The sequence below is a fragment of the Vulpes vulpes genome, chromosome 12 (assembly GCF_048418805.1).
Source record: "Vulpes vulpes isolate BD-2025 chromosome 12, VulVul3, whole genome shotgun sequence".
Taxonomy (NCBI): domain Eukaryota; kingdom Metazoa; phylum Chordata; class Mammalia; order Carnivora; family Canidae; genus Vulpes; species Vulpes vulpes.
The window spans coordinates 172393904-172419203 of NC_132791.1; the positions used below are offsets into that span (position 1 = coordinate 172393904).

Genomic DNA, 25300 nt, shown 5'->3' on the forward strand with positions numbered 1-25300 from the left:
CGCCTGGCCCTAAAGACTTCCCGGGGTTCATGGGGTGCCCTGTTGGGGCCTCCGTATGGGCCAGGTCATTCCTCCTCCCTGGGGCCTCCACGTCTACACCAACCAGACTGGAGGGAGAGGGAGGGGCTGCGCAGCCCCGAGGGGCCCGGTCTCCTAGCACATCATCGCCCACTCCCTCCCGGGGCTGCGCAGGGGTGGGGGGAGGGGGCGGACGAGGCGAGGTCCCCCGGCCCCTGCGACCTGACACCGCAGCTCTCTACCTGCCTCCCCGGCCGCCCCTTCGCAGCCCGGGGCCGGGTGCGCCCGGAGGGCACCTGGCCCGCCACCCCCGCGGGGCCCCGCCGCCGCCTCCGGAGCCGGCCCGGGGCGGCGGGGCGGGCCCGGGCGCTCCGCGACTCCGGGACCGGTCCCCCGGGGCGCGGCCGGGCAGGCGCCCCCGCCCCCCCTCCCCGGGGGCCGGGCCGGGCTCCCGGGGGGCGGGGACTCGCCCAGTGGCAGCAGCGTCCGGGCCGGCGGCGGGCGCGGGGCGGCTTCCTGCAGGCGGCGCCGGGGCGAGCCGTTGCCCGCTGCAGCCACCGCCGCCGGGTCGCCGGGTCGCCGGGTCGCGGGGGCCGCGGCGCTCGGGCCGCGTCGGTGCCTCCCGGGCGCGCTGCGCGGCCGTCGCTGCTGCCCGCGCTCGTGCCGCCGCCGCCGCCGCCGCCGCTGCCGGTTACGCCAGCCCCGCCGCCGCCCGCTCTGATTCTGCGCATAGGCAGCCCCCAAGCCTGTCATTCTGCAAAAACACAGTTTACTCAACACACCACACACACTCACACGCGCGCACACACGCGCACTGGCCCCCGCGCGCACCCGCACGGAGGGCGCGAGCGAGCAGACGCGCACAGCGGCGAGCCAAGTTCCGCAGCCTGGCATGGCTTCTGGGGACCTTTACGAGGTACGGGGACGCGGGGGCGCGGCCGGCCCGGCCCGCGGGCGGCGGGCGGCGGCGGCGGCGGCGGCGGCGGCGGCGGCGGCGGACCGGGCCGGGGCCGGGGCCGGGGCCGGGCGCGAGCCGGAGTTGCCGAGCCCGCGGCGGCGGCGGCGGCGGCGGCGGCGGCGGCGGCCGGAGGGCGGCGGGGGCCGGGCGCGCCTCCCGCCCGCCGCCCGCCGCCCGCCGCCCGCCCTCCCGCGGCGCCCGCGCCCGCTCCCTCTTTCTCTTTCTCTCGCACACACACTCTCTTACTCCATCTACTTTGCGGCCTTGGAGGGGAAGGAGGAAGCCGGGCGGAGCCGGGCGGGGGAGGTAGCGGTCCCGGGGAGGTGTTTCTCGCCCGACGAGCCGCCTCGAGTGCAGAAAGTACAGGTAAAAGTCGGCGCCGGACGTGCCGGGAGCGCGGGGGCCGCGCGGCGGCCGGCGGGGTGCGGGGCGGGGGTGCGCGGCCCGGGCTGGGCGGGGGGCGCGGGAGGGGAGGGGAGGGGAGGGGAGGGGAGGGCAGGGGAGGGGAGGGGAGGGGAGGGGAGGGGAGGGGGGCGGGCGTGGGAGCGCAGCCCAGCCCCGGCGCGGCGCGGCGCGGGGAGACGGCGAGGGGGGCGCCTGGCCGGGGCTCGGGGACACGCGCCTGACCGCCCCCCGGGGCCGCCGGCCGCCGCCCCCCGCCCCCCGCCCCCCACCTGCTGCCCCCTCCGCCCGCTCGGAAGCCCTCCCGGCCCGGCGTGGGGGCGGTCCTTGCGGGTGCCGTGCTCGCCGGGGGCGAGAGGGGGCGCTGCCGAGGGCCCCGTGTGCGAGGGAGGAGGACATGCAAGTCGGAGGTGGGTGGTAACGTGTTGCTGGAGGACCTGGCATGGGAGCCCCGCTTCCGACACGCGGCATCACCCCCCGTGGCCACCTGCCTCCGGGCCCACCCCGCTCCGCCCAGGTGGTGGCCAGCCCCGGAGACTTTGAAGGCGTCTCCAAAGTGGTCAAGGAAGTCATCAGTCTGGCATCCGTGAGACAATGGAGGGAGGAATAGCCGCGGCCTCCGGGAGCTGGGTTCTAGCTGGCTCCGGGCACAGCCGCTCCAGCGTCCAGGGTTCCTGGCAAGTGGGCACAAGGAGAAGCAAGCCCCGCGCCCCGGGGAGAGCGCCCTAGGATGGGAGTCGAGTCAGGAAGCCAAGACCCCAGAAGGCCCCGCGGATCCTCCAGGAAGCCGACAGGAGCGCCCAGCCTGGACCTGCGCTCCTCGAGCAAATAAGTCCGTGAACCCGGCCCTGCTTGTCAAGGCCCCTGACTACGCGGAGATGAGCACCCCAAAAGGGTGGAGTTAACCCAACGGGGAAGAGACTGCAGGGGTGATTCACCTACATAAGGTTTTTCCTGTGGGCCCTCTGGGCGGCTGAGAATCTTTTCAGGTGGTAGATTTGCAGGCTGTAGTGAGAGAAGAAGAATGGAGAACAGGCAAGTTACCTTGGCTTCCTGTGTCACTGGAGCCTCTCGGATGATGCTGGACTTGAGGAGGCCTGATTATGGGCCTCTGCTATCCAGCGGGCTCAGGTGGGACCGACGGGTGATCATAGCGCTCCTTGAAAGAATGCGGCAAGTTGACCTCTTCTCAACCCCACCGCCTTCCTCATCCTTATGCTAATAAGGAAGGTGAAGTTGGGCGGAAATCTGGTGAAGAACTTTGGCAGATCATGGCCAGTGTGCCACGCAAGCTCTTTGGTCTGTTTCAAGATGGGAGAGCAATGTCTGAAACCAAAAGTTGAAGCTCAGTAAAATGGGAAGTCTGATTGAGCTTTTCCAAGTGTAACTAGCACTATTAGGACGTTGGTCAAGAGTAGATACTGTTCAGCGGCAAAGCTCATCTCCTGAGAAGTGTGAATTTTTCTGCCCATTGATTACTGAGTCAACCCAGAGCTGCTCACATTGCCCGGGTGCATTGTGAAGGCATTAAGAGGCCGTATCAGGAGCCGTCAGTATTTCTCCATTTAAAGTTCGGAACTTATGAACCTTCTGGGGATCATTTCTTGTTTAATGTTTACCTGAAACTACCCGCTTTAACATTGGTAATCATAATCTGTTTAGGGGAATTTTCACACTGGTCTTGGAACTATCTTAGTGCCTCAAGAGTTCTTACTGGAGTTTGATAACAGGACAATAAGAATAATTAACTTCTGTCATAGTAGGCAATTGTAGGAGGTGTAAGCTACTTTTCCCGTTGCTGATTATTTGCATCGTCATTAGTAAAAGGGCTAAATTGCATTATGTGAATATAACCAATGTTAACATTTTTATGGACTGTGTCTACATTATATAACATACTGAAGAATTTAATTTGTTGTACGAATTTAGCTTTAAAAACCACTAAGTGTTGAGAACTGTACATCAGCATATATATTTCTAACTGTAAAGTTGTTTGTATAAAATCATAAGGTATTGATTTAAGGACAGATCTTGGAATATCTAGTACATTGACCTTGAAAGAAAAAAAAAAAAGAAGAAAACTCATCTTATTCTCAATTATGGTATTACATTAATTAAATATTATATTCAAGTATGTAGAAGATGGCTTCCTATCACCTCCAACCAATAAACTGTGCCTTGAGTGGGCTAAGAACGATTATATCTGTAATTGATATACTTTACCTGTGTGTCTACTGACATTATCCTTGACCCTTTATAGTGAAGATATGATTTGGATTATAGAGATTCTTCATATTCTCTCCAGTGCTCCAGATAATTAAATTGTAAAGAGTAAACTTTCCTCAGCATTTTTTTTTTTTTAAAGGAATAGGTACTGCTTTAAAAAATGCCAGAAAATAAAAGCTCTATGCAATGGCACTCTTCAATCATAATGGGGAAATACAGAATCAAGCTCCCTTTCCAAAGTTTTGGATCTTGACAGGTGGTTCTGCTTTGTCTCCCCTATAGAAGAGTTGTTTTCGTCGTCATCTTCTGGTGTATTAACAGTCATCACCTAGGGAAAGGTGATCTTAAATATTGGCTGATCCTCTTAGAGCCAGGTATCTGGATACAAAATGAAATTCTTATCCAGATGCTCTGGTCTACATTCTATTAAACATAAGAGTCATAAAGTGGCTGTGAGTGGGTCTGGGCTATCTATGTATTTTGCTTTGCCTCCATGGTAGAGAAGAAAAATGGATTTGAGTACCTTTAGATGGTACAGGTGATCTCTAGTTTGTCCTTGTCCCAGGGCTCCCTATTACCATATACCCATTCTTACATTTACTTATATGGCTCCAGCAAGCATTAGAATTTGTAACCCCAAGAATATAGTGGATCATTCATTAAGATGTTTGGGTATCAGGAAGACATAATCAGAGAATAAGGAGCCCAGTTCTCTTACTTTGCCTCTCTCCTGTCCCTAGCTCCTTGCACATTCAGATACTTGTTGACAGAATCAGTGAACAGAAGACTAAATTAAGTGTATAAAAAGAACCTTGGCTGACCTTTATTATCCTTGTATTGAGTGTTACCTTCTGTTCTCTTTTCCTCCCCAGCTTGTGATCTCTCGGTGGTGGTAACACCATGTGTATGGGTGGCTGTCAGTTCCCTCTGGAAGGAAGTGTGGCCGAGTCCCTTTCCAGAGAGCCAGACTATTATTCATTAGAAGGATTGAATGCAACTAAGCTTTAACCATGTGGCCTTCCATGTGGCTGTTGGGTGGTATTTTACACCCCCCTCCCTTGTGATAGCTGACAATTGTGGAGGAGGTCTCTCTCTACTTCCCTGGTGAAATTGTTCAAGGAGAATGCTCTATATCTGTAGACAAAGTCAGAAGTAGCCAAGATGGACTTGACAGTCTCTGTGTGTTTGTCAACAGGTCAACAGTTTATTTATACATCCCAGAGTTCTTCATAAAAGGATGAAATGTGCCATATGTCTCCTTTGGTGGGGGGGGGGGGGGCAGGGGATGGAAAAGCATGCATGTGTCCATCCATATCTAATGTAAATGTGTGTGTAATTGTATGTTTGTGTGTGTGTGTGCATGAAAATATTGCCTTCATTTCATTCCCAGGAAGATAAATGACAATAATAATAGGATAATTTTAGTTTTGTTGAAAGCAATTTACTTTCGTTGAAAATCGACTCTGCTACAGTAATGAACACAGGCATTTCTGCCCTTGTATTCTGCAAAATCACATGCTAAGAATATGGGAAACTGTGGGTTTATGGGAAGAGCGGGACTGAGGCAGACTGTTCAAAACTTACAGAATTTTGTAACCAGAAATAAGCATCTGGCTGGTGTTTGCCCTTAACTGCTCAGTCCTTGATGGCCTTCAGATTGGGCTCCTGCCTCCTCTCTGTAGATTGCAGGGGGCATTTGTTTCTAATAGGTACTGTTTTCATCGAAGTTCAGTCTGGCTCAGGGCATAGGCCTCTTCATTCATCTTTATTGGGAGAAATGTTTTCAGAGTGTCTTTGTCTGTAACTTGCAGCCTCACCAGGCAGGTTAACATAGTGGGAAGCATAGTGGTTCTTGAAGCCATGGTCTGCCACCACTCGTGTTAAAGGAAGGCACTGGAGTGCATTTTCAGCTTTGTTCCAAGGTCTTCATGCGTCACTAAATCTTTCTTTGTGAGGGTGCTTTGCTATGATTGCTTCAGAATATGAACAATCTAGGAAAAATAATGTAAGAATCAACACAACCTACTTGTCACACTGATATCATTTCCCTATTTACCAGTCATACCTGAGATAATTCCTGTCAAATGCGTAGTAGCTGAATAGATGGTTAGTGATAGAACTTCGTCTCTGTACCAGTGTTTGAAGAAACAGGTATCTTCAAAGAGGATATATTGGTTGAGTCAAATTGATTTCTTTGGAACATAGTAGGCACCTGGTGAATATTGAATGGAACTATGATTCTCCCATCTTTTGAAAGTTATTTTAAATTATCCCCTGTGGGTAGATATCAGCTTATTTTCAGGTAGACTTTTATGTCAAGTCATTCTTCGTTGCATAAGATCATGTCTTGAGGGACTTACACTGTCCTTGAAAGGAGTTTGTATAGCTCCTTGCAGCCTGACCAATTGCTAAGGAATGGTTCAGGCATGGTAATTACCAAAGATCTTAAGTATTAGAGACATACACATTTAGGTTTCAAAGTTACAGGCCTTTCTGTGTCTCTTGGGTGGTGAAGAGAGGTTTAGGTGTGGCTGAATTCATAGCACCATCTTTGATTTGTTCATTGTATATTACTAGAACACCAGATATATGCCAGGCACTAGGGAATGATGAGATCATGTTTTCCGTAAATCCGTGGTCTAGTGGAGATGTAGTTAAGAAAATAATGCAGTTTGCAGTGCAATGGGTAAAAAGTGTTAATACGGGGGAAGGTGGGGTTCTCTGGGAACACGAAGAGGTCAAGCTCTGGGGGAGTAGAAGGCTTCTTAGGAGAAGTGGTAGCCACTGAGGAGAGTAAGGAAATGAGCTGTAGCCACCCTTCATCCCCTCAAATTGAAAGAAAGGCAGGAGTTGAGGGATTTTGGTTTGTTTTTTGTATTGATCTATTAGGTGGGTAGTGGAGCCAGTCATGGAGATAGGGAGGGCAGGAAGAAGCATTAATCGAAAGCAGTGGGTTGGTGGAGATGGCAGTGAGTTCAGCGTGTTTGTGGAATATCGAGGTATAGATACCCATAGCAGTAGTCATGCGAGTCTGAAGCTCAGAAGGAGCACCTGGCATGGGAAATTGGGAATCATTAGTTAAAGCTAGAGGACAGCGTGTAAATGTGAGGAGGGTCCAGTGATGGAATACTGGAGAAAATGGACATTTAAAGGATGGAAAAAGAGAAAGAAGTGGTATCAGATTTACAAGGAATGGCAAGAGAGGTAGAAGGAAAAACAAGAGGCTTTGCTGTTATGGAAGGTAGTGGGAAACTGTATTTCAAGAAAGAAAGTATGGTCTACAATGTCCTTTGGATTTAATAACCAGGCAGTCATTGGTAACCTTAGGGAGCATCTGTTCCACAGAGTGTGTTGGTGGGTAAAGGAGGGCCTCATAACAGTGTGATGATGAACAAGGGGCTGTGGGGGAATGTGGGTATAGAGATATCTTCTCTGGGCAACACTTTTAAGAATCTTGGGTGTGATTGTGTAGAGAGAGTGAATGTGATATCCAGGGGCGACGTGGGAGAATGGATCAGCCATCTCCATTTCCCTGGTTCTGCATATGGCTCTGCTGCTTTGGATGACTTGGATAACAATTGTCATGTAGACAGTGGGTTATGGGACTTGGATTCATAGAAGATGGGATTTTTCCATAAACCCTATAAATTCCTCCCCTGCTGATAGTTGGGTCTGACAACTTCAGTAGTTTTAGCTGGAGAAAAAAAGTAGGACATATAGTGATACAGAACCTTTCTAAAGATCTTGGTCAAGGAAAAGGTCTTGCTAACTTAAGGTCTTCAAGGAGAGATAGTTCTTCATTAAGGCTTTGTCATATCAGCATTCTTCTGAGAGGAGAGAGATGATGGACAGATCACTGTGGTACTATAGGTAAATGGACACGATAGTGGTTTTTTTTTTTTTTTTTTTTTTTTTACGATAGTGTTTTTTATGTCAGCTTAGCTGGCTTTAGTCCCAGTTAGTCTGTCAAACACTCATGTAGGTCTTGCTGTGAGGCTATTTTGTAGATGTGATTAAAGTCCCTAATCAGTTGAATTTAAGGGAGATTATTTTAAAGAATCTTGGTGGGCCTGATTCAACAGAACTGAGGCTTACCTGAAGAAGAAAAAAATTCTACCTGTGGATAGCAGAGTTGGGAAGAGTTCCAGCTTGCCCTCCCTCTTGGCCTGCCATGTGGACTTTGGACTTGCCTAGCCACCCCCCCACCCCCAACCCCACCCCCCCACCACCACATAAGCCAGTTCCTTGCAGTGTATCTCATAATGTATATATCTTAGTGGTTCTGCTTTCTTGACTGAATCCTGATTGATAAAGTTAGGTTTCCGGTCCACACTCTGCCACTTGCGAACGGCATGCTCCTCCTAGATGTGTCCTTTAGGTTTTTTGAACCTTGATAGCCTCTACTATATAGGGAGATCTCTTTTCTTTGAAATCTCTCCTTCTGATTGTGACTGTTACTTCTTTAAAGAAACCTTACTTATTAGGGAGTGTCATTATCTTGGTTGTTTGCATGTGTGAAGAGCTTTGGGAACCCTGCCAGGCCTTGGTTTCTGGCACACTGGGGCTATTCCTGAGCATGGCACACAGTACCATACCAGGAATTCCCCTACCAAGGGGCCACAACCCTATTCTCAGTTTCTTGATCAGGGAATTTTCTTGTCTGATTTTCATTTCCTTGTCTTCTGGTCTAGTGTTTTAAAAATTGTGTTTCAGTGGGCCTTGCCAATAAGCCATGGAGCTTCTACAAATTTTGGATTTGAATTTTATTTAAAAATAGTCCTTTGTTTAATCATCCACCTATCAAATATTTATTATATGTCAACTGTGTGCCTAGGACCATGCCAGGTACTGGAGCTGCAGCCACAAATGTCTTTTAAACCACTGTTAAGAATGTGATAGTTAAAGGCCTAACACCCACATATGGTTGGTTATATACCACACTTTTAACACATTCGAGTGTTCAGTACTTTAAAAGGAACGGCCAGGTCAACTACTTTTTGTGAATAGACCTCAGAATATAGCTTTTCCTGCCATCTCTGGACATATATTTGAGCTTCTGGTAAATGCACTGTTTTAGCAATGCTGTAAATCTGCAGTGTTCTTAAAAAAATTTTGGGCCTGTTTATATCTCCTCACAATTATACGGGCAAATATGCTTTACAGCACAGGGCACCCTACTCAATTAAATACCACTCAAGGTTTAAATGGTGGTGGTTGGTGAATGTTCTAGACATGGTATAGTAATCATTGTGCGATAAAAACTGACCATCTAACGCTTTGCCTCCTTATATTGTGTAAAAAGAGCGTTGGGGTTTATTGAGAGTTCTAGGTCATTCTGCCTTGACTTTTTAATTTGAGGGAAGGGATGTGAGTAGTTGTTATGTGTTAGAGGGTCAACCACAAAACAAACATTTCCTTTGTTTCTTCTTTCAGACTTCAGAATCCGTTAGGAAGCAGAACACCCTGAGATTACAAGACAAGATCATAAAAACAAAGCAAACCAAACCTGATACCACTTACTACCGCTTTTCTTAACAAATCAAAGATTGTTCTCCTATTTGCAAGTAAACCAAATGCAAAAATTAATCGTGGAGGCTGTAAAGGAAGACAGCTAACAGCCTTGGACCTCACTGAAAAATTTTGTTATTAATCAAAACAGGCATTATTACTCTCATGAGTTAGCTCAGTGATACGGAAGTAGCAGAAGTTAAACGTACCAATGCCACCTACATTAAGAAATTATTGCATATGTCTGATTTTATGTGTTACGTTTCCTGGAACCATTTTGATTGGGAAGAGGGTTCTATAGTGAGCTCCAGCATTTTCGGCAAGGCTCTAAACTCTACGAGGGCAGGACTATGCCTGTATTAGTCATAGTGGCATTCCCAACTCCTGGCACTTCACTGGGTACGTGGTAGCTTTTCAATAAATATGTGTTGAATGAATGATTGAAAATGTTTGAAACCCTTGCTCTTAGGCCACCTTGACTTTCTCTTGAGTGAGTTTCCGTGACTACTTCCTGTAGAGTTTTACTCTAAGATGATTCCTTCAGATTGTCCATGACATTCAAGATTCCATTTTGCCTTCCACCAAATCTTGTATGGATTTATTAGGTAACGAAAGTCCCTTAAAGCAAATTGAAACATTCAAGGCATCGTCCCTTCATGATGAGTGATGACTGGATTGAGAGTGGCCATTCTCTGAATCTGGCATGTGATAGAGCCCCTTCCACATCAGCACACGCAAACCTGTGGTTCACAGCTGGCCTCTGCCACTTGCTGCTCTGCTTCCTGGCTCTGCTCTTGCCTTGGCCTGGTTTGATATACACCATCCATTTTAGGTTGAGCTTCCTGAGACTAGACTCAGAATTGGAGAATTCTATCTAGAGGGTTTACTAAAGAAGATTCTCAGGCAATGTAAGGAAGTGAGGAAGGCAGGATTCTAATCCTTAGGTGGAGAAGCTGACCTGCAGTGAGGTCACAACTCATGGAAGGCTCTGGATCTGGGATAGCCCTTTAGAAATGTCCTAAACTGGGCCCTCATATTCCTGCATCATCCAGTCACTGCTGGTTGGCTGTCTCATGGTGGGTGGGGAGGAGCAGGGAGTGTATTTTTGGGCAGGGTAGTTCCCTGTAGCAGAGGGCAGTTCCCTTTGGGGGACATGTCTGTGAACCTTCTGTGACAGAGATATACCTAGAACCTGAGGGGATAGGGACATAGACCCGGAAGAGAGGATCTGGGCCAGTGCATGTTATCCACTACGCCATCAATTTTTTTTTTTTTTTTTTACACTATCAGTTCTTATCATTCACTGATTGGTGAGTCCTACTCTGTGTCCTCCAGAATACACCTCTGTCACCTTGCTTGCATTTTAGGTTTTTGGTGCCTCACTGGAAGACCTCATTTATCACTTGCCAGCTTCTTGGGGCAGCCTGGGTCTTGAGTGCTGATAGACTGGCCATGTGTTAGGATCGTGCTTGTGATTCTCTTGTTTTTCCATTTGGCATGCAGCACAGATTGCATGCTTGGAAGTATTTCAGATGCCATCATTTCTGTTGGGTCTCCAATCTCTTATTCTTGAAACATTTTTCATGACTGATTCTCCCACTCCTGAGTTACCTCTGTGCCCTCATCTTCTGCTGCCTCTTTCTTAAACTTTGGAGATTCCTAACAGTTTTGACCCAAGGTTTTTTTTTTTTTTCTTTTTTTTTTTTGCTCTTTCATCATGTTGCAGGGACTGTATGGATGATTTCCAAGTCTCTGACATTTGCCTGGGTTTTCCCTCTCAAGTCTAGAGCTTTCCATCCTACTCCACGTGGACTCTTTACACTCAAAATATCCAGAATTGAGCCTCAACTCTGGGTTCCTAGCCTCAGTAATACCTCTATCCAACAGTCCCTCAGCTAGAAAAATGCCCCTCGCCCCGTTCTGCCCAGACACTATGTAGGTTCCATTGGACCAGAATCCTGCGTATTTCCCAAATCTGACCTTTTCCATTCGTATTCTCTCTCCCTACTTGAATGTAGGAGCCAACTCCCACAACTTGGGTCACTCCAGAACCTCTTAGCTAATACCTGTTTTAGTATAGGTAGTACAGTTTTTCTCCATACTGTACTCTTGAGGATCTTTCTAAAATACCAGTCTTGTCCTTTCTCTCTCCTGATGATATACCATTCGATAAGTGATGTATAAGCTCCTTGTGATGTGACCCCCGTCTTACCTCCTGCTGGTTCTCTGCTTACAGTTGTATTCTGTCTGAAGATGTACTCTCATTTCCTGGAATGTTCCATATGCTCTCCTTTATTTGTGCCTTTCCAAATGATTGGGATGCTCTCTGTTACTAACCCTGCCACCTTTGTGCTTGCTTAAATCCTACTCATCTTTTATGTCTCAATTTAGACGTTGCTCTTGGCAAACCTTCCCTCTCTCATCAGGGGTTGTCCTTGGTCTCCTGTTGAATCCTCATTATAGGACTCACTTCAATATGTTGTAATTTATCATCTTATTTTCTAAGTCTCTGACCAGGTTGGAAGTGTTGGGGGTGGGGCAGGGATTCTCTCTATCATGTTTCAACTTTAGCACCCAGCCCCCGGCAGGATGCAAAAAGCAATCTGTGTAATGAGGAATGAATATATTCAGATCTTTCATTTACATGAAAGTTGACATGGATCTTGACAGTCTGTTTTGTATGAAGTTTGAAGGACTGTCAGTCTTCCAGTTTTCCTAAGGGCATATAACTCAAGTCTGTTTTCTATGTCTTTTATTGATCAGTTGATCAGTGGACATTGGTTTCTTTCTTTTTTTTTTTTAATTTTATTCGAGAGAGAGAGAGAGAGAGAGAGAGAGAGAGAGAACATCAGGGGAGGGGTAAAGGGAGAGAGGGAGGGAGAAGCAGACTCCCTGTTGAGCCTGATGAAGGGCTCAATCCTAGGATTCTGAGATCGTGACCTAAGCCAAAGGCAGATGCCCAATTGACTGAGCACCCTTGGACACTGGTTTCTTATAAGCAATACTCATGGAAGGCGTTGGGTGTTGCATTATCAGTAAAGCTAATGCAGTCGTGTAGTCAAGGGATTGCTGCGTCTTGGGATTGGGTGGAGGTTTTAAAGTCATCTGCTTACTCTTTCACCAACATCTCCGAGAAGGGATCAAAAGCAAGGGCCTCTTTTACTCTGTTGAAGGAGACAAATGCTTGAAATGCTAAAACTGGCTATTTGCCTTCACTAAAATCTGAGTGTATCATACATGAGACAGACAGTATCTTGCCAGATTCTTCCGAAGAGTTGCCTTGAAAATCTCGACGTCATAATTGCTTTCTTATGCAATGATTAGTAAAGGAGGCCAGCAAGGCTTCACACAGCCTTGAAGTCTCATTTAATTCTCATGTTCATGAAGAATGGGGTCAGGACCTGCCTCATGAGCTGATACCAAAGGCCTTGACATTATGGGAAATGCTTGATGTCTAAACTTTTCCTGGAAACCCAAATTTATTTGTAAACTTTTACTGGTTAAAAGGTGAATGGGTAAGATTTGAATGTCTTAATGTTTACATGGCTGTATTTGTCTGTGTTGCTGCCTAAAACCACATTCACTTTGAAGAATATGGTACATAGGGAAACCTGTGAAACAGACTTTGGTAAGGGTCTTGTAGTTAATAGGAAGAGGAAGGGAACTACTCAGTGGCTGCCTTTGGGATGCAAACACATGGACCCTCTTCAAATGATAGAGCTAATTTTCTCTCTGAATTGAAATGTATTTTGGTACTACATAGAAAGTTACAGAGATTGTTCTCTTAACCTTGGTTATCACACATGGAAGAGATGGGAAAGTCTTTGATACCATGAGGCATTATTACCCCCGACCCTCCCACTCTAGTGTGGCCATGTCTGTGGTATTATGGTGTTTCCAGAAAGCTGGTGCAAATACCATAAAAAAATTGGTATGTCCTCCTTAGAAGAAAACTAATCTTGGATCCTGGCTGATGCATGAAAAGGTCATTGAAATGTACCTTCCTATGATGCTCATATAAAATAATCTTAATAGTAAAAACAGTAATAATAGCATTCAAAGAGTGTTAACTATATGTCAGACTCTGTCTAAATTCTTCCCATTAGTACTTCTTAAGGGATGGGTACTAGTTTTATTATCCCAATTAACAATTTGGAAACTGAGACTCACAGCTACCAGATGATAGAATGAACATTTAAATGGGGTCATCTGGGGGACTACTACTTATCTCTTGTTAAATTATAAAATGCCCATGTTTTCCCTTCCAAATTCTCTCCTTTTGTTAGTAGGTGGTACTGCCGCCCTAGCACTGTCAGGTAACCCATGCTTTGCACAGAATCCCAGACATGGGTAGGTGAGGGTTGTGTTGAGAACAATGAAAGGAATGAGAAAATATTTCCACTTGTAGGGGTTCCATGTTGGTGTGGGTAATTCATGCCATACTCAAATGTAGACCGATCAACTGACCTTGAAAAAACCCACTTTGGGATTTTTTTTTTTTATCAAGAATTCATGGGATGTTCTTTAGTTAGAGGTTTGTAAAACAAGAAACTCTGTGTTTCTTTTCTGCGTGCAATTCTTATTTTTCAGGATTAAAAAAATTGTCATTTCATACTTCAACAGCCTTCCTTAGGAGATTTTCAGGTCTTCAGATTATAATAAGTTTGGATCTGGAAGTTTAAAATCAGCTATAGTAGTAGGTGCTCATATGTCTTCTCAGCTATCTTAACTCAGTTCCTTCTCCAAATTTTATGTTTTCTTAATCCATTAAAAAAATAAGATAATAAAGCAAATACATACCATCAAAAAGTTTTAAAAATAGAAAAAGCAGAAAAGAAAAAATAGTTCATAATTCTTTTTTTAGTAATCTACTGTTAACATAGATATATATATCCTTTTGATCTTTTTCTACTTACATAAGGAATATCCAAGTTCCTTATCATATATTCAGCATATATGATAACCAATACAAAATTATGGCCATACTATACAAACCATTATGAACACTTTTAAACAATATAAGAATTTCTTTTATTAAGTAGTATCCTATGGCATAAGTCAATATGCTATACAATGTTAGTGATCACCTTGTAGTCTATTAGATTCTATACATAGCTTGTTTTTAAATTTTCAGTATTTTAAGACAAAAATCTTTGGATATGTTGCCGATACTTCCTTATGATAAATTTCTAGATAAGGAAGTTCAGCGAGTAGGCCTTTTATAAGACTTCTGCTAATACTGCCAGTTGCTCTCCAGAAGGGACATGCTTGCCATCCAGAAAAGATGTTTCTAGCAGTAACTGGCATGTTATTTTACTGCGCTCTTAGCATTACTGGTGTTAATTGTTTGAAAAAATGCAATTTGAGAGGTGTTTTTAATTTCTTATTGATGAAGATTTTTTAAAACTATTAATTTAATCATTGTCTATAACATACATTAACAAAAATATTTTTTTTTGCATTCTGGTTAGTTGTTTTGCATGTTGTGATTTTTTTCTTATAAGAAGAGTAACTTAAACGTTCATACTAGGTTAAATATGTATGTATTTAAGATTCCTTCTTGTCTATACTTCTGACTTCCCTCCTTCTTTACTTCTTCCTTTCCTTTCTTGAAGTAGGGAGAAGGTCTTTCTTGTGCTGAGGTGTATAGCCATTGATCTGTAGTCTTTTCAGTTTCTTTTATGGCATAGTTTTTGTATACTTAATATAACTGTACATTATTTTTCTTTGTGGTGTGAAGTAGGGATACAGTCATTGCCATGGCTACACTGTTGTTTCGACACTATCAAACAATTTATTGTTCCCCTCTGATTTGAAATGCCAGGTTTATCTTTGATGAAATTATTATGGATAGTAAGTAAAATGAATTGATTTATGGGCATTCTCTTCATACAGTTTTAGTTATTGTGCTTTTAGAAAGTATTTTATTGTTTGGTAATTTGAGTCCACTTTCATAATTCTTTCTTCAAAATATTTTTGATGACTTGAGTTGATAAAGTTCCCAAATAAAATCCAGATGAGATTCTTCTTTTAATTGCTCTAGATTTACAGATCATTTGGGAGAGAGTTGACATCTTTGTGAGTTTGAGTCTTCTCATTCAAGAACCTATTTCTCTTCATTTATTAAACCTCTTTTTTTAAAAAAATATTTATTTATTCATGAGAGACAGAGAGAGAGAGAGAGAGAGAGAGAGAGAGAGAGAGGCAGAAAGACAGGCAGAGGGTGAAGCAAGCTCCATGCAGGGAGCCTGACGTGGGACTCAATCCTGGGTCTCCAGGATCATGCTCTGGGCTGAAGGCAGCACTAAACTGCTGAGCCACCTGGGCTCCCTAAACCTCTTTTTTAAGCAAAACGTTCCAGTTTTCTTGATACAGATCCCAAGTTTATTATTAGGTAGTTTAAATTATAATTTTGTGAATAGGGTTTTATATAAAATTTATTATTGTTTATATATGAGAAGAGTAATTTTTTAGGATATTTGTTTTTAACTATTCACCTCTGAATTGTCGATCTAATATATTTTGTTCAGTTCTTTCTGGAATTCTGGTCACATCATCTGCAAATTATCTTACCTGTTCTTTTTCTTTTTCAGATTTTATTCATTTGTTAGAGAGAGCAATCACTAGCGGTGGCAGGGAGGGGGGATGGGAGGAGCAGAGAGAGAGAGAGAGAGAGAGAGAGAGAGAGAGAAGCGGACTCACTGCTGAGCAGAGAGCCAGGTGCTGGGCTCAATTCCAGGACCCCAAGATCATGACCTGAGCTAAATGAAGGCAGAGGCTTATCCTGCTGAGCCACCCAGGTGCTCCTCTTACCTGTTCTTGCTATTAGTCGGACACTTTATGTATTTTTTTACTTTGTTAGCCAGAATTATCTGGAAGCACTATATAATGGTGCGATAGTTAGGATTTGTGTCTTGTTTCTTGCTTCTGATTTAATAGAACTGCCCTTCATTTCACCATTAATTAAGGCAGTGCCTGTCAATAGAAGGTAGATAGTATGTTTGCTGTTAATTAAAGTTTCTATACCTCGTTTACTGTTTTCTTTTTAACAAGGAATAAGTGTTATGCTTTATTAGGTACTTTTTTCATGCTTACTGAGGTGATGATATAATCTTTCTCCTTATCATAAACTTGCTGTAATTTAACAACTATAATTTACTAAGGCTAATTTTCCATCTTTTGAAAGAAACACACTCGATGCCAAAGTATTTTTAAATTTTAGTATTTTGTGAAGTTTGGCCAGCTACTATGTGTGTTTAGAATTTTAGTATTGATGTTCAGCAATGTGATTGGTCCTTGATTTCTTTTTGTGTGTGTACCAATTTAGTCAAATTTTAATATCAGAATAATGCTGGTTTCATGCAAGTAATTGATTGGCCTTTTATTTTTTCCTCTGTTTTCAGGAATAGTTTATAAAACATGGCAATTAAGCTTTCTCTTGAGTGGTTTTTGAAAGAAACAAGTTGGTTATGACATTTTCTGTGTCTGGACTATTTTTTGGAGACACTTTTTGATAGCATTTTCCACTTCACTTTTGATTTTTTTCCTTGAGTAATTTTTGATAATTTATATTTAGTAGGAATACCATTCATTATTGTCCCCATTTTATTTGAAGAGGTGTAAATAGTTTTATATTTTCAAAATATCTCTTTCATATACTTGGTGATGCTCTTTTCTTCCTAAGGTTATAGATTCATGCTTTTCCACTTTTTCATGTTTTTGAGGTTGCCAGCAGTTTGTCTCTTACACTGAATTTTTTTCCATAAAATCAACCCTTAATTAAGCTTTATTTTCCCATTTCACTATTTTCTGCTTTACATTAATTAGTTTCTGATTTATCATTATTCATTCCTTCATCTGTTTACCTTTTCTACTTCTATTTATCAACTATAATATGCAAACAAAAATATATGGTACATATGTAAAATTTATTAATAGTAATAATTATGAGTGTACTAAACACATACTTTTAAAAATAGAGTCTATTTTCAGCCATCTTGGTGCTCTTTTCTCAGTGTATGTCTATCATTCTCTCTAAGAGGCAACTATTCTTCTGAATTTGTGATTATTTCCTTTATTTTCTCTACAGTTTTACAACAATTTTGTGTTCCTAAAATTGATGTTGCTTGAATTTCCCTGGTTTTGAAGTTTATAGAATTGGAATTCAATTGTTTGAACTCTTGTCATCTTGCTTTTTGTTCGCTATTATGCTTTTCAGATTTATCCATGTTAATGTATTTCATTTTTTACTAGAGTATAGTATTTCTCTGTAAGAATTTATGAGTATATATATTTAAATATATAAACACATGTATTAAATACAATAATAAGAATTAATATACAAATATAAGATATGCAAAACAATGGAAATCACTTATTTAGTCTATTATGGATGGACATTTGGACTTAATTTGAATTTCTTATTTTATTTTCATGCTTTGCTATTAAAACAGTGTTGCTGTGAATATTTTTGGTAGTTGTCTTCTGGTACATCCACACCAGAGGTTACCTATGGCAAATGCTTTGATGCAGAGATCCTAAGTCCTGATATACTCAAATATTCAGCTTTACTAGGTTATACCAAATTATTTCCAAAATATTTAAGCCTATTTTCCTTAGGCTTCATTTGTTCCTAATTTTCTAGATACTTGAGTTGAATATTTAACTTATTTTCACATTTGATATTTGAAAATAAGAAATGAAAACATTTATAGCTATGAATTTTTTCTAATAGTCCGGTCTTAACTACAGAAGTCTTATTATGTCTTTTAATTGATATATTTTTTTTCTAAATACAGTGTATTTTCAGTTGCTGTTTGCCCTTTTACCCAAGAGTTGTTTAGGGGAGTTATAAGTTCCATATGATCAGATTAATATTATCTTTTTTATTCTTTTTTTTTGTTGTTGTTTTTAACTTCAAGATTTTATGCATTATGGTTGGAGGTTAAGATGTATATTTCACTTCTTTATGCAGTGTTACTGAATTTTTTGTGACTTAATATGTGATCAATATTTTATTGATTGGAAAAATGTAGTTTTTGGAGAGCACAAAATTTGCTATCTATATTATACAAATAAGTATGTATTGATAATTAAGATATAGATGTAGTAAATAAAGCTGATTAATCATAGCAGGTAAATTGCTTAGATCCTCATTGATTTTGTCATGAGATGCAGCTTGAACTCTCAAGGTCCCCTTGCAGATGTGTTGGATAGGTTTCCATGTCAATACATACGGGTAGTATTTATTGTGAATATTGGTATGTTTGAAAATACTTATGACATCATATTTTATATTTTCTCTTTATTATGCTTTTTTGTTTTCCTTTCCTGGGGATTATTTAGTGACATTTCTTTTTTTCTTTTTTTTAAGATTTATTTTTTATTTATTTTAGAGAGAGAGAGCACAAGCACAAGTGAGGGGAGGGGCAGAGGAAGAGGACCTCAAGCAAACTCCCATGTTGAGGGCAAAGCTGTTCCAGGGCTTGGTCTCAGGACCCTGAGGTCATGATTTGAGCCAAAATCAAGAGTTGGTTGCTTAACCCCACCTGGGTGCTCCATCTTTTTTTCTTTTAGTGTCCTGGTAGTAATATATATGCTTCTTACTTTTGTAGTGGTTGTCTTTAAATTCTTAACAAACATCTTTGAAACTACTTTTTCTAGTAGTGTCTAGGAATAAACACTTATAGTCTAAATCTTGAGTGTTGTAAGGGACTTAGCCACTCTTTGTTTTCTCTTTACGTGACCCCTTTCCTGTCTTTTGATTTAATTATTTTAATTTTATGTACAGATATTTGTTACTATTTTGCTATTATACTGTACCTACTTTTTTTTAGCATTGCATCTTTCACGTTTCCTTAAGTATAATAGTAATGATCAACTATTTAGACTTAAATATAAATTTATTTATTTCCTCACTTATTACACATTTATAGATTTCATAATTATTTCCTTGGATTTGTGTTTCATGATGTTGGAGTATTTTCTCAGGTAGCTCTTTCAGATGGGAAGAATGCATGGAAAAGTCTTCTGAATCCTTGAACATGTCATAATTTTCTAATTCAGAAAAGTTTTCTTTCTGTTTATTAGCTAAGTATTCCTGTTTTGATCACTTGATATAATTTATAACAAATTTCTTAATGCTAACCCTCTGTATTTTAGAATAAGTTCTACTTAGTGGTGATGTTTTTTGTTTGTTTGTCTACTGTTCTGATAAATTCAGCCAGTTGTTGTGCTTCTTATCCTTCCAATTGAGGCCTCTGCCTGTATCTTATTAATTTTACATTTATTTTTTGTTCTTTGTCCTTTGCACCTTCCTATTGACCCTGGTAGTATCTTGTTTCATCTTTTTAAAAATTTTAATATTTAAAAGTTTTTTTTTAAATTTAAATTCATTTTGCCAACGTATAGTATAACACCCAGGGCTCATCCCATCAAGTGCCCTTCTCAGTGCCCGTCACCCAGTTACCTCCTCCTTCCACCCACCTCCCCTTCCACAACTTTTTGTTTGTTTCCCAGAGTTAGGAGTTTCTCATGGTTTGTCTCCATCTCTAATTTTTTTCCCACTCAGTTCCCCTTCTCTCTGTTATAGTCCCTTTGACTATTTCTTATATTCCACACATGAGTGAAACCATATGATTGTCCTTCTCTGACTGACTAACTTCACTCAGCATAATACCCTCCAGTTCCATCCATGTTGAAGCAAATGGTGGGTATTCCTCTCTTCTGATGGCTGAATAATATTCCATTGTATATATAAGCCACATCTTCTTTATCCATTCATCTGTTGAGGGACATTGTGGCTCCTTCCACAGTTTGCCTATTGTGGACATTGCTGCTATGAACATTAGGGTGCAGGTGTCCTGGTATTTCACTACCTCAGGATCTTTGGGGTAAATACCCAGTAGTGCAATTGCTGGGTCATAGGGTAGCTCTATTTATAACTTCGTAAGTAACCTCCACACTGTTTTCCAGAGTGGCTGTACCAGTTTGCATTCCCACTAACAGTGCAAGAGGGATCCCCTTTATCCACATCCTCTCCAACATTTGTTTCCTGTCTTGTTAATTTTCCCTATTCTCACTGCTGTGAGGTGGTATCTCATTGTGGTTTTGATTTGTATTTCCCTGATGGCAAGTGATATGGAGCATTTTCTCGTGTACTTGTTGGCCATGTGTATGTTGTCTTTGGAGAAATTTCTGATTTCATGATTGGATTGTTTGTTTCTTGGGTGTTGAGTTTGATAAGTTCTTTTTTTTTTTAAAGATTTTATTTATTTATTCATGAGATACATAGAAAGAGAGAGGGGCAGAGACACAGGCAGAGGGAGAAGCAAGCTCCATGCAGGGAGCCCGACTTGGGACTCGATTTCAGGTCTCTGGGATCCAGCCCTGAGCCAAAGGCGGCACTAAACCGCTGAGCCACTGGGGCTGCCTGAGTTTGAGAAGTTCTTTATAGATTTTGGATACTAGCCCTTTATCTGATATGTCATTTGCAAATATCTACTCCCATTCTGTAGGTTGTCTTTTACTTTGTTGATTGTTTCCTTCACTGTGTAGAAGCCTTTTATCTTTTTTTAAAAAAAGATTTTATTGGGCAGCCCGGGTGGCTCAGTGGCTTAGCGCCAGTTTTAGTCCCGGGTGTGGTCCTGGAGACCCAGGATCCAGTCCCGTGTCGGGCTCCCTGCATGGAATGGAGCCTGCTTCTCCCTTTGCCTGTGTCTGTGCCTCTGTGTGTGTGTGTGTGTGTGTGTGTCTCTCATGAATGAATAAATATAATTAAAAAAAAAAGATTTTAATTTATTTATTCATGAGAAACACAGAGAGAGGCAGAGACATAGGCAGAAGAAGGAGAAACAGGCTTCATGCAGGGAGCCCGATGCAGGAGTCAATCCCCAGACTCCAGGATCACACCCTGAGCCGAAGGCAGATGCTCAACCTCTGAGCCACCTGGGCATCCCAAGAAGCTTTTATCCTGTTGAAGCCCCAATATTTCATTTTTGCTTTTGTTTCCCTTGCCTTCGTAGATATGTCTAGCAAGAAGTTGCTGTGGCCAAGTTTAAAAAGCATTGTTGCCTGTGTTGTTCTCTAGGATTTTGATGGATTTTTGTCTCACATTCAGATCTTTCAACCATTTCGAGTTTATCTTTCTGAATGGTGTAAGAGAATGGTCCAGTTTCATTCTTCTGCATGTGGCTGTCCAATTTTCCCAGTACCACTTATTGAAGAGAATGTCCTTTTCCCAGTGGATATTCTTTCCTGCTTTGTCGAAGATGAGTTGACCATAGAGTTGAGGGTCCATTTCTGGGTTCTCTATTCTGTTCCATTGATCTGTCTATCTTTGTGCCAGTACCACACTGTCTTGATGATCACAGCTTTGTAATACAGCTTGAAGTCAGGAATTGTGATGCCTCTAGCATTGATTTTCTTTTTTAATATTCCTCTGGCTATTTGGGATCTTTTCGGATTCCATACAAATCTTAAGATTATTTGTTTCAACTCTGAAGAAAGCCCATGGTTTTTTTTGACAGGGATTGCATTGAACGTGTAAATTGCCCTGGGTAGCATAGACATTTTCACAATATTTATTCCTCCAATCCATGAGCATGGGATGTTTTTCCATCTCTGTGTCTTCCTCAGTTTCTTTCAGAAGCGTTCTGTAGTTTTTACGGTATAGATCCTTTAACGTCTTTGGTTAGGTGTATTCCTAGGTATCTCATGCTTTTGGGTGCAATTGTAAATGGGATGACTCCTTAATTTCTCTTTCTTCAGTCTCATTGTTAGTGTATAGAAATGCCACTGATTTCTGGGCATTGATTTTGTATCCTGCCACACTGCCAAATTGCTGTATGAGTTCTAGCAATCTTGGGGTGGAGTCCTTTGGGTTTTCTATGTACAGTATAATGTCATCTACAAAGAGGGAAAGTTTGACTTCCTCTTTGCCAATTAGAATGCCTTTTATTTCTTTTTGTTGTCTGATTGCTGAGGTGAGGACTTCTAGTACTATGTTGAATAGCAGTGATGAGAGTGGACATTCTGTCGTGTTCCTGATCTTAGGGGAAAGGCTCTCAGTGTTTCCCCATTGAGAATGATATTTGCTGTGGGCTTTTCATAAATGGCTTTTAGGATTTTGAGGAATGTTCCCTCTATCCCTACACTTGGAAGAGTTTTAATCAGGAATAGATGCTGTATTTTGTCAAATGTTTTCTCTGCATCTGTTGAGAGGATCATATAGTTCTTGTTTTTTCTCTTATTGATGTGATCAATCATGTTGATTTTTTTATGAATGTTGAACCACCCTTGCATCCGGGGGAGTATCATGTTTCATCTTATGAACTTGTTCAAAATACTCTTCAATCTTTGCCTGGAATGTTCTCCTACTACACATGTTAATTTATATTAATTTTTTGACTCTTATTTCAGATGTGTCTTTCTATAAGAGTTCTTTCTTAATATCTAAGATCAGATTGGGTTTCCTTTTTTATGTTCTAATATCTTCTCTTTATTTTTTTCATAGGACTTGATGTGGTTTGGAATTTATTTGCATGACTATTGGTTCATGTCTATCTCCTCTAAAGTTCATGAGGGAAAGAACTTTGTCTCACTGTTGTATAATCTTGTCCTCTAGTCTAGTGAGTGATACATAGGAACATGCAGCAAGTATCTGTTGGATGAATTCTGCTTTGTCTTGGTCTCTTTTGATTTCTTTCTGTTTTATTTTTTTGTCTATTTTATCCATTTATTTAAATATCTATTTATTAACAGCCAAAATTGTAAACATGCACCCTAGTGTATTATAAAGTGAATACTGTCTTGTTATCATCAGCTCTTCATCTTATAGAATGCTGCCAACTTCTAGAAGTCCCATGTACAAAAAGTTCATTCTTAGTATTTTTTTATTTTTTAAAGCTGTATAGTGATTTTCCCTTCTTCATTCCTAAGATTGCTTAAATTTATCCCTTTTCTTCTTTTTTTCCTGATATTGTCAGTGGTTTAAACTTTTAAAAACATTTTGGCTAACTCTTGCTTTGTGGATTTTTCTATTGTATGTTTTCTATTTCACTTATTGTTGCTTTTTTCTTTATTATTTTCTCCCTCCTACATTTTCTATTTTTTTTCTTTTTTGTGTTAAAAAATTCTTTTTTTGGTTAATTTTTTTTGTTAAAAAAATTAACAAATTTTATCCTGCCCTTACCCCTAAGTAAATCAATTAAAATTGAACATTTTTAAGGACTACTTTAGCCATATCCCACATGTTTTAATATGTAATATTTTCATTGGTGAGTTCAAAACATTTGGTAATTTCCCTTTTGATTTAGAGGTATATTTCTTAATTTCCAAACATGATGATTTTCCAGTTATCTTTATTTTATTGAGCTTCAGATTAATTGTATTGTTAGAGAACATATTCTGATATTGACACTTAACTTTTTATTTTTTTCTTGTTAAGTTTTTTATTTTAATTTCAGTATAGGTAACATGCAGTATAAGTTTCAGGTATACAATACAATGATTTAACACTCCCATACATCACTTGATTGGCGCTCATCACAACAAGTACCCTCCTTAATCCCCATTACCTATCACATCCATCCCACTACCCACCACCTCTCTGGTAACTATCAGTTTATTCTCTATAGTTAAGAGTATGTTTCTTGGTTTGCCTCTCTCTTTTTACTATGTTCATTTGTTTTATTTCTTAAATTCCACAATGAGTGAAATCATATTGTATTTGTCTTTCTCTGATTTATTTCCCTTAGCATAACACTTTTTAGTTTCATCCATATTGTTGCAAATGGCAAGATTTCATTCTTTTTCATGGGCGAGCAATGTTCTATTGTATCTATATACATATATACATGCATATATATGTATGTATATAGATACATATGTATGTTTGTGTATATATGTATATAGATATATACACCACATCTTCTTTATCCATTCATCAGTTGATGGACACTCAAATTGTTTCCATAATTTGGCTATCGTAGATAATACTGCTATAAACATCAAGGTGCATGTATCTCTTTGAATTAGTCTTTCTGTATTCTTTGGGTAAATACCCAGTAGTGTGATTACTGGATTATAAGGTGGTTCTATTTTTTTTAAAGATTTATTTATTTATTTATTCAGAGAGAGAGAGAGAGAGAGAGAGGCAGAGACACAGGGAGAGGAAGAAGCAGGCTCCAAGAAGAAAGCATGACGTGGGACTCGATCCCGGGTCTCCAGGATCACACCCCAGGCTGCAGGCGGCGCTAAACCGCTGCTCCACCCCGGCTGCCCAAGGTGGTTCTATTTTTAACTTCTTGAGGAACCTCTATATTGTTTTCTTTTTTTTAATTTAATTTTATTTTATTTATTTATGATAGGCACACAGTGAGAGAGAGAGAGAGGCAGAGACATAGGCAGAGGGAGAAGCAGGCTCCATGCACCGGGACCCTGACGTGGGATTCGATCCCGAGTCTCCAGGACCGCGCCCTGGGCCAAAGGCAGGCGCCAAACCGCTGCGCCACCCAGGGATCCCCTCTATATTGTTTCCCAAAGTGGCTGCATCAGTTTGCATTCCCACCAACAGTGCATAAGGGTTCCTCTTTCTCTACTTTGCCATCAACACTTGTTTGTTTCTTATGTTTTTGATTTTAGCCATTCTAACAGGTATAAGGTGATATCTCACTGTTATCTTGATTTGCATTTCCCTGATGATGGGTGGTGATGAGCATCTTTCACGTGCCTGTTGGCAATTTGTATGGCTTTTTGGGAGAAATATCTCTTCTTCTGCCCATTTTTAATTAGACTATTTGTGTTTTGGGGTTTGGCTACTAATCCTTTATCAGATATGTCATTTGCAAATACCTTTTCCCATTCAGTAGGTTGTCTTTTAGTTTTGTTGATTCTTTCAATTAGAATGATATCGTCATGTTTTAATGTTGACACTTGCCTTATTCACCTAGTATGCAGCTAGTCTTTCTGTTTCATGTGTGTTAAAGCAGTCGTATTCTGCAGTTTTGGGGTACAGCATTCTATGTATGTCCTTTGTGTCAGGATTAGTAAATGTATATTCAAATATTTAGCCAAATATTTAGTTGAATTTTTGTTCTGCTTATTCTATAAATTATTGAGAAGAGTATGATATTTTGATATTGATTTGTCAATTTTTACATTATGTATTTGAGTTTATAATATTAGGTG

At 41.3% G+C, this 25300-nt stretch overlaps 1 protein-coding gene across 1 annotated transcript in view; it reads left to right on the forward strand.

The window, feature by feature from the left end:
* Nucleotides 1-622: 622 nt before the first annotated feature.
* Nucleotides 623-25300, forward strand: part of CDYL2 (chromodomain Y like 2) — a 163285-nt gene continuing 138607 nt past the window's right edge. The window contains exon 1 of the mRNA XM_072731472.1: nt 623-934. Within this exon, the coding sequence (XP_072587573.1) occupies nt 911-934 (24 nt within the window). The 5' untranslated portion in view covers nt 623-910. The remainder of the gene's footprint in view (nt 935-25300) is intronic.